The sequence below is a fragment of the Cydia fagiglandana genome, chromosome 12, assembly GCF_963556715.1.
Source record: "Cydia fagiglandana chromosome 12, ilCydFagi1.1, whole genome shotgun sequence".
In the NCBI taxonomy this organism is placed as follows: Eukaryota; Metazoa; Arthropoda; class Insecta; order Lepidoptera; family Tortricidae; genus Cydia; species Cydia fagiglandana.
Genome location: NC_085943.1, coordinates 2094740 through 2104584, shown reverse-complemented (window position 1 = coordinate 2104584; position 9845 = coordinate 2094740). Strand labels below are relative to the sequence as shown.

The window sequence follows — 9845 nt, the reverse complement described above, 5'->3', positions numbered from 1 at the left end:
AGGCCTTTAAGAACAGTACCAAGTTATATGAGCGCGCACTTGATGGTGCGCCTGCCGCCGATCTTGCCCCGGCTCTTCTTTCCCCGCGCCTCCTTGTCCTTGCGGATCTCTCGGACGAGCGTGTAGAAAGCGTCGTCCACGCCCATGCGGGTCTTGGCTGACGTCTCGACGAAGGGGACGCCGTAACTCCGCGCGACCTGGAATGTTTGAGGGGTAAGTCAGTGATATCAAAGACAACGCTTAGGGATAAAGGAAAAGTGGAAATACTTGCTGTGTAAGAGTCTCCCCACACCTTTCGACGCGGAATGTGCAATAGCCGAAAGAAAAAAGCTTTATATCTAACGCAACAAGAGCGAAAAAGAGGTCGATTGGCTTGGCAGGCTTCGTCACACAGGCGGGTTTTCCGGGCAGGACGTGAGCGGGGCGCGCCGCTTTTACATATAAAACGCCCGACCGGAAAACCTGTGTGACGGAACCTTAAGGTGTACCTTAAGACGTCGGACGTTTGTCCACAGGGCCGCATCGCACGGTTTGCACGCAACGGATCAGTGGACGCACTTGTGTGACTTTCTATGCAAAGAATACTAAAATCCGATGCGTCCGATGCGTGCTATGCCGCCCTGTGGACGTCTACCTTTACGACGCGACGGCGTTTGTTCGTAAACATAAAACTTTTTTTATCGGTGGCGGCTATTGCCTAATTGCCGATTCCGCGTCTATAGGTGTGGGGAGACCCTAGACGACGAAACTAAACTACTAAACCGATTTTAATAAAATTAGGCATATCGTGATATCAAATCCTGGTACGGGTATTTATCTGTATATTTAATATAGATATATGCTCCTGACGAGTTATGGACGCATATATCGTCGTCTAGTAAAGAAAAGACGCTTTCCACAAGGATAATCGTACATTGACCTGCCTGTTGCTATCTCTATTCCACGCGCATTATATGTATTGCTGTCACACTCGTACAGTGACATTGTCAGCCGGCATGATGGGCGGTACAGCAACAGGCAGTTCAATGTACAGTCGACGTGAAAGATATGTTTACATTATTCGCCTTATTACAAGGGAGTAAGGTGCAAAAGTGTAAACATATCTTTGACGTCGACTACGAAAATCCTTCTGGAAAGGGTCTTTTCCTTACCCACAACACAAGGCTTATTTAGCTTACTGTGGGATTATTTAGGTTGATTTGTGTAAGATTCTCCCGTAATATTTATTATTCATATTTATCAAATAATTTAAATGAATAACCTAGTTAATATAATAATTTGTTATTAAATAGTACCGAATTTTCAGGGGGTCCCCGCACTAGGCTAGGCCTGTACCGTGCTGTTTGTTTTAGTTTTATGTAGTTGTAGCTTGATTAGGTTTAAGTAGTGATTTTTTTTGTGACTTTCAACTTTTAATCTTAATATTATGTAATTAAATACATATTAATTACATAATAAATAAATAAAATATTTAATACTGTGACCCTAGTGAATAAGGGTACAAGTATCGGACAACGCAGTTGTAAAAGGACGTAAGTTCCAAGTAACACTTATGCCCTTTTACACCTAAGCTGCGCGAGACTTGTACCCTTTTTCACTAGGGCCACAGTTATTTTATTTATAATAAATGAATAACCTTGACACAAAATTGAAGAAACTGGTCCATTTATCACCAAAGTTGGTCAAAGTCCCTCGCAATACTACCACTTCCCTGTTTACCGCCCACGCGATGTGTCACCACTTTATTTATAAAATGCATTACTAATGTTATATCAGGGAAATATTACTTCGCAAAGTGTAAATATTTCTTTGGAAAAAGTTTTGAAAGAGATCTGGTGTGATCTTTAACTCCTGATGCAAAGAGGGGTGTTATAAGTATAAGTTTGACCACCATGTGTGACGGGACTGACGGGTGTTTTTCTGTGATTTTTCTGCTTTATACAGTACTGAGTTATAATTCACGATTTTTGAACATCACCATCGGGGGGCACGGCAGTGCCCCCGCCAAGTCGAGCGCGAAGCAAACACTGCCGTACCATCCTTTACTGGAACCATTTCGCCGCATTTTCAGGCCCCTATTTGAGAACCTCTGGATAAGACCAGAACGCAGAAATTTTGGTCATCCAATAAGCTATAATCACATACTTAAAATCCAAAATTTCAAGTCTGTAGGTCATTTAGTTCCGAAGTTAAGCGAAAGCAAAGTTTCGCATTTATGAAACTCACTCATGATCATCAGAATAGAACTAGTACTTCCCATAAACTCAGAGAGCTGAAATTTGCTACATCGTTAGGGTTTAATGGCCACATAAAGGGAAAACCTAAAAATATTGCAATATCAGTCACGTTTTAAAGATCTAAGAACTGCATAAGTAAGTTTGTAATCCCATATAAATATATGATATTACAAAGTTACTGTTGCAGTTCCTACAAATAGTAGGTAAAGGTACACTACGATGTACGATGTGAGTATGAATGAAGATATGTTTAGTTATGATATGTGTATACATAGTATGGGTATGAGTACCCGAAAAGAAGTACCCTGCCTACAAAAAGAGATGAGATCCCATCAAAAACATTACATGTAAAAAGGTGCAAGTCTCGCAACGCTTTTACTACAAAAAAGTTTTGAGATGTAATGTGAAACCAAGTCGGTTATTTTAATCAGTGCCAGGGGGTGTTAAAACCGTATCAATAAGATATCTTTAATTTGTAATACGTATAATGACTTGGCCATCGCACGGCTGCATAATGACAAAAGGATCATCGTCACCTATTAAAAATAATTCTAATTGAACATAACGCTAGCGCTAATTGCAGTTTGAGCATTACACATATTTACGAGTACGGTACGAGTAAAGCATTATGTGCGATTGCCAAGTCATTATATGATGATTAGTGACGGATTACTGATTATTATTTAATTATTAGATTTAATGAATGGGCAATACGAAAAACTGTTGCTACTGTACAAGAATCAGAACCGGAAAAAAAGAAAAGAAAGATTTGTAATAATAAAAAAACTACTCCTAAAAAGAAAAAAAATGTGTTAAATAAGAAAATCTAATAAAATAAATCAATATGCCCACGTTTCTACAAAAAGAAGTGAAATCCCACCAAAAACATTCTGTAAAAAACTAGCCAAGTCTCGATGGAGCTGCTTGTTTATCTCTAAAAAGTAATGAAATCTAGACAAAGTCGTGCCAAGTCTAAGGTTCCTTACTGCGATTTCTTTATTATTATAGTTAATGTTGTGTGACTTGGCCGTTGAAGGGTACACAAGGGTACAAAACCAGGTGCTCCATGACACCATTGCACCAATCTGCCATTGCACCAAAAAGAAGTGTTTGTTTCAGGCTCGCCCATACATAAGTATTATTGAAATACGCAGCTTTATCAAGCCTACAATTGACTGGTTATTGAATCAACGTTTTCCAAGTGGCAATTTTCCATCGTCAATGGGTAGCGGTTCTGGCGACAGATTGGTGCAATGGTGTCATGGAGCACCTGGTTTTGTACCCTTGTGTACCCTTCAACGGCCAAGTCACACAACATTAACTATAATAATAAAGAAATCGCAGTAAGGAACCTTAGACTTGGCACGACTTTGTCTAGATTTCATTACTTTTTAGAGATAAACAAGCAGCTCCATCGAGACTTGGCTAGTTTTTTACAGAATGTTTTTGGTGGGATTACACTTTACTCTTCATCTTTCCTAACTATGAATAAATACAAATAAAAATACAAACAGATGAAAAGAAAGGCTCAAAAGTTTTAAACACTTTGACAACTTGTTTATGTTTTTAGGCATGAACACACATGTGACGTAATCTATGAAAAGGGACCTTATTGTCGATGACGCTTACGCCATTATTAACGATGCTCGGATATAAATAAAAGGTCGCGCGACGCTGTGCAGCGTAAGCGGCATCGACAATAAGGTCCCTTTTCATAGATAATGCCCCATATCATGGCAACTGTGTCAATATTATTGTCATACTCATAGCTCAGTCTGATTAGGGGTAGTTTTGGTTTGATGTTAAATAGTGATAAGGCAAATAAATGTTGCTCTATAAGTTGACATACTTGACATCAATAAACTTTGGTTATCATACCACCATAAATTCTAAAATAAATGATTATTCCAATAATATGAAGAATATGAACTGAATTAATACTTAGTGTAATTTCATACTTTTTTTACAGCAACTCAAATCAATGTCAGATCACAGAATAAATAAGAGTACTACCGTACCATGGTGTAATAATATACTCCGCCTGGTACTCTCTTCTGACCATGTGACTGACAGTAAGCCTATGTCATCATGCGACAGCGCTATATAATAATATGCAATAGTGCCATATAATATAAAGTGGCAATGTTATTGTGACGTAGGCTTGTGTCACTCTGGGAAGAGAAGACCATGTTTTATTAGACTACTGTTGTACCGTACATAAAGGAAACTTCCTACAAAACTGAAGTTTGACAGCGGTTTAGGGTCGAATCATGCTGTCCCTTTCTAATATATGACACTATCCTTTTCAACAATTTAGGGTTGTCAAAATTTAAGTCATTATCTTATCTGTGGTCATACACGCAAAGGGACATCAAGTTCTGTCAACCCTAATTGGAGCAATGCTGAGCCGAACAGAGCCAATTTTGCCCGAAGGAAGGAGTTTCACAACCCTGGTCAGATGTTAGATACTTATTTAAAATTTCAATAAGAATAAATTATACACGGTTTGCAAATAGGTAATGAATGAGCATGCTTTAATTAATAGCATTTAGTTTGAAGAGGAGTCACATTAGTTATTTTGATTTAGAAATTGCTCCGTATCAATATTAATTACAGACTCCATGTTTAATTAATCACTAGCATTGGTAAATTTTTGCCCCCATTATACCGGGGTATGGTCAATTGTCCTCTTCAATTTATTTGACAACTACCGACTATTACAATTTAAGTTCATCAACAAGTCTTTGTTTACATTGTACAAAGATAACAAAGATTTTTACTTAGCAACAAACAAATCACTCACCTCCCTAGCTTGCGTCATGTCCACCGCCCAAGCCTGCAGGTCACACTTGTTCCCCACCAGAACCATGGGCACCTCCTCAGCGTCCTTGACTCTCTTTATCTGCTCACGATAAGAGCCTATATCCTCGAAACTTTTCGCACTATTAACTGCAAACACTAGCAGGAACCCCTCTCCTGTACGCATGTACTGATCCCGCATCGCTGAGTACTCCTCCTGCCCTGCCGTATCCAAGATATCCAACAAACACGTTTCACCATCTATCACCACCTGTTTTCTATACGAATCCTCTATCGTAGGATCGTACTCGTCCACGAAATGATTCTGTATAAGCTGTATAGTCAATGCGGATTTGCCGACGCCACCAGCGCCGACCACCACCAATTTGTACTCGGTCATCTTGAAACGGTGTAGGAAGTGTATTTTTCACTTTTTCACTACTGTCACTTGAAGGAGAATACGACGCGGAACGTCGGTCAGCTGCCACACCTCTGGTATTACTCACATCGGCATGGCTGCTCGACCTATGATCACTTAATGCTCGCCCAGTACCACAAGCGCGAAGACGACTAATTAATGTATTATTATTAGAGTCGAATGCAATAAAATGACAAGACAATGAGGCGGTTCACTCACCCCTGGGAACTTTTCCGTCTCTCAAACATATTCGTGTTGACCCCAATATTAGCCAATAGGAGCTTTGTTTCAGGCGTTCCCTACAACGTTATTGGGCAAATTTGATACAAGGTCGAGATTACACTGAAAAACGCCCAATGCAAGATCGGAGCGTTCCGAAACTATATTACGTAACTGTTGTTATGTAAAATTTGTGTATATCGTGCTTTCTTATTATTACACATGCATATGTATTTTCTTCCATATATGTTTATATTATTCTATTATTATCACCAAGTAACGTAAATCAGTGAGAATTCCTGATTATGGCTTTTATTTATTTTCTATGGAGCGATTTGAAGATTCTGAACGTCGATGACATGAATCATGGATGAATCATAAATCACTTGTCAAGAAAATCATAGATGGCGCTGTGTATGTAAATGTTTTGCTCCGGAAATTCCGGAATATTTTCTGATTTTATATTTTTTTCTGGCTTGGTGTGCTCGGTTGGTGTGTAAGATGTCTGTGTTCACAATTACTAGCTAATTCCACGGTATAATAATGTACCTCGAATTAGCACTAAGTACAACTATTTATAATGTGGAAATAGAGACTTTTTTACTGAACCAACAAAAAAAACTATTTATTAAAACTTTAACTGGTTTCACATAAATTAAAAAAAAAAAAAACTTGAATGACATACTTACCATTTTTTTTGGGTTTTCGGGAACTTTCAATTTTATTTTCATTCAAACAGCCAAGTCTGAAGTTGATTTATTATTTTAATTGAAGAGTTTATAGCTTACATAAATCTATATATCAGCTATAATGTCAGCAGTAGAAGAACAGGACGAAACCCCTGATGTGTTGGAGGAGACGGGAGCTCTGGAGGCCGACGTCGGGGCTCGATTGTTAGTAAAGCGAAATAAAAAATTTGTTGCTATTTCAAATTTGTCCATTAATTGTCCATTAATTTATCACTGAACAAAGCGATAATTCTTAAACACTTTATACACGTTATTTGTAATATGGAAAGCCATTTCCATCAGTCCTTTTTATGTTTTACGCGGAAGGAAGGTAGCAAAGTTTGTTTTAACCCTCGTGCCTTAGGTATATGCCTCGAAACGCTCAAGATTCAAATTTTAGAATCCACTACGCTCATGGTTCCTGGTTCAATTTTGGAATGTTTCGCTTTGCTTGGGTACCAATTAATATTAGCAGAAGGGTTCAAACAACAACTTTGCCCCCTTGTAAAATACACTATTTTCTTTTTCAGCGACTACCAACTTAGTAACATCGACCCACGGCTACAGATCGACATGGACCCGCTGGCACACAGAGACTTCCGCCCCGAAATGATGTTCATACGAGATGAGCTGCGCCAGGCCAAGTTTCAGGCCCTTGCCGTAAGTACAGGCCAAGTTTCAAACTCTTGACGTAAATACAGGCCAAGTTTTAGGCCTCTGTCCTACTAAGTATTAATACAGCGTAACGAGTTGCTGACGCACAGAGATCTACGCCTTGAAATGAAGCTCATAAGCCCGCTTCACACTCGTGCGTGAATCGCGGCGCGAAGCCGCGAACGTGAGTGTGGAGTCAAGTTCGCAGAGAAATACACTTTACTGTCAAAATGCATTCATGAATCCATTCGCAACGCATGAATTTTTAGGAGAATTATCTGGATAAAAACACTCTCCACCCGTCCTTTTTTCTTCAGTCGGTAAAAGCCGTAACACACTAACGCATCGCACGAAAGTCACGGTGCGTCGCACGCATAAATGAGAGGGAGAAAGATAGAGATATCTCTTTCTCGCTCTCACTTATGGGTGCGGCGCACCAAGGTCGCGGTGCGATAGTGTGTTACGGCTATATATTATAAGTTGTATAACAAACGAACTCTCAGGTCCGCCGCATGGCTCTGAAGAAGTTGCTGCTGCAAGACTTCATCCGCGAGGACTGCGAGCTGCGGAACCTCGGGCTGGCGTACGCGCCGGCCGATGCCTAGCCAGCAACCCAGACCCTCAAGCCTAGAGGCCCTACCGCGAACCACGTTCGACGTGTTGCTTCTCTATCGCACTTGTAAATACGTAAGTGTGACAGTGAGGCAAAACGTCGAACGTGGTACGTGGTTCACGGTAGGCCTTCAGTTTACTGGGCTCTACAAACGTGTTGAATATCGCATACGATTTTTTATTTATTATAGCATTGTACCTACTTGTCAGATTGATTATTAATAATAAATAATAATATAATTTAGCCTTGGCACCTCAATTAATAGCAACGTTAAGTTAAAGTTGTTACGGCATATACAGTCTGTGTCTGACCATGGTCTCTGTGTCTGGCTTTAACACATTCAACACCAAGAACCCGACTGTCGGGTACACTGTTCGTAGCGACTACGCGCTACATACGACGAAACCGTGGCTACGCGCTACGAGCGTAACCCGTAGCACTTAGTGGTATTGAATGTGTTAAATCCAGCGCTTGATTTTACTCGGTAAACTGAGCTACTTTTACTATGGGACCAACCCTAAAATCGGGGAAATTTTTTTGGCTTTTCCATTGAAAACGTCGACATCTGATCAGCCAAAATGTATGAAAAAGTGAAAATTTTTCCGGAATTTTGGGGTTGGTGCCATAATAAAAGTAGCTCAGTTTAGCGAGTAGAATTGAACCCTGGATTTAAAGCACCATGGTCAGACACACCCTGTATATAATGATTTACAAAATGGCCGCCGAAAATTTACACCGCTTTTAATTGATTACCTATTTGTCGTAAATAAGTCGTAATGACAAATGGAATTTCTCCCCTGTACAGTTATTACTTATAAAGGCTTTGCAAATGTGCATTACATGTAGGTAGTAAAATTATATCGAAATCGTATTGGATGCGGGCAAAGCGCCGAGAGAAAGAGAGAAATTGGAAACAATTATTTTAATTTTGTTAAATATCCTACATTTTTAATGATTAAAAAGGGCGCTCGCTGGTAGACTATTTATTCATTTATCATATACCTACATTATAATAGTATTGTACGTACGTATTAGGTAGGTACATATCGGGTCTTCCAGTAACAAATTGTTTCAATACATGCTACACATATCGGGTGTGCGAAAGAGCGTGTGACTTTCGACTAATTTTCCTTTACTTTTAACTCATATGCCATAGCATACGTTTAGCATTTTTAGGGTTCCGTACCTCAAAAGGAAAAAACGGAACCCTTATAGGATCATTCGCTTGACTGTCTGTCTGTCCGTCTGTCACAGCCTATTTTCACGAAAAATACTGGACCAATTAAGTTGAAATTTGGTACACATTATGTAAATTAGTGACCCAAAGATAGACATATTTTTTTTATAATTTTAAAATACATAGGTTCGAAGTTATTTAAGAAAATAGCCGAAAAATGACCATTCCCCTCCCTTTATCTCCGAAACTACTGAGTCTAAAATTTTGAAATAAATAGACAAAATAGTTTTTTACCTCTATAGGTCATCTATATGACAGGAAAACCTATTAGAAATGTGCAGTCAACCGTGAGTCGGACTTATGTACGGAACCCTAGAAACGCGAGTCCGACTCGCACTTGGCCGGTTTTTTTAATAGATAGTGACGTAGACGAGGGATCTGAAATTCTAAATTTTATACGAAGTTGGTAGAGTTAGACCAAGAAAAAACAACAATATTACTTAAAAAAAAATTAGATCTTATAAATCGTTCTATTTTATATGCGTATTTACCCATCATAAAAAACATACATACACACAAAGCAAACCCCGCGCTGATGATGGAGACAGGAGGTGGTCATATCATAAAACAACGGAACCTAATTATATATGTATGTTTGGGTAATGTTAAAATTGTCTCGATGAGTATTAGCAGGCTTGGCTCACTCCGCGATTTCGTCGCTTTGCTACAGGTAGCTAAAAGTAATCCGTTCCACCCCAATTTTGGGGTTTGCCATAAGCCGCGCGTGGCGCTGTCGCCACCTAGCGGCCATATCTGTCCTGATCGTAACAGACGCGTTTTGTTAGAGAGTGAGTCTTCTGTACCTAGTACTATTATTGGTATCGTCTTGGGTCGTCCCATTCGTTTTTCGTCAAGTTCTTAAATTAGTCCTATTCTGCGTTCGTCACTCATTCTACATTGAAAGCCACCGACGATTGGAACGAATGTAGAATGAGTGACG

At 39.5% G+C, this 9845-nt stretch overlaps 2 protein-coding genes across 2 annotated transcripts; one reads left to right on the top strand and one right to left on the bottom strand.

Annotated features, from left to right (window-relative positions):
• Positions 1-5694, bottom strand: LOC134669363 (GTPase HRas). The gene is made up of 2 exons (XM_063526880.1): positions 5041-5694; positions 1-197 (listed from the first exon to the last, which is right to left on the bottom strand). Exons 1-2 carry the CDS (start codon positions 5434-5436, stop codon positions 24-26), a joined length of 570 nt encoding a protein of 189 aa, XP_063382950.1. The 5' UTR covers positions 5437-5694; the 3' UTR covers positions 1-23.
• A 702-nt stretch (positions 5695-6396) lies between these two features.
• LOC134669201 (uncharacterized) lies at positions 6397-7686 on the top strand. Its single transcript, XM_063526719.1, has 3 exons — positions 6397-6566; positions 6932-7061; positions 7559-7686. Exons 1-3 carry the CDS (start codon positions 6484-6486, stop codon positions 7658-7660), a joined length of 315 nt encoding a protein of 104 aa, XP_063382789.1. The 5' UTR covers positions 6397-6483; the 3' UTR covers positions 7661-7686.
• Positions 7687-9845: the final 2159 nt, after the last annotated feature.

Excerpts from the sequence above, each read along its gene's own strand:
- LOC134669363 (XM_063526880.1), bottom strand. The coding sequence starts at position 5,436 with ATGACCGAGTACAAATTGGTGGTGGTCGGCGCTGGTGGCGTCGGCAAA. Across the intron at positions 198-5,040 it reads ACATGACGCAAGCTAGGGAG|GTCGCGCGGAGTTACGGCGT; the intron begins GTGAGTGATTTG and ends CAAACATTCCAG.
- LOC134669201 (XM_063526719.1), top strand. The coding sequence starts at position 6,484 with ATGTCAGCAGTAGAAGAACAGGACGAAACCCCTGATGTGTTGGAGGAG. Across the intron at positions 6,567-6,931 it reads GCCGACGTCGGGGCTCGATT|CGACTACCAACTTAGTAACA; the intron begins GTTAGTAAAGCG and ends TTTCTTTTTCAG. Across the intron at positions 7,062-7,558 it reads CCAAGTTTCAGGCCCTTGCC|GTCCGCCGCATGGCTCTGAA; the intron begins GTAAGTACAGGC and ends ACGAACTCTCAG.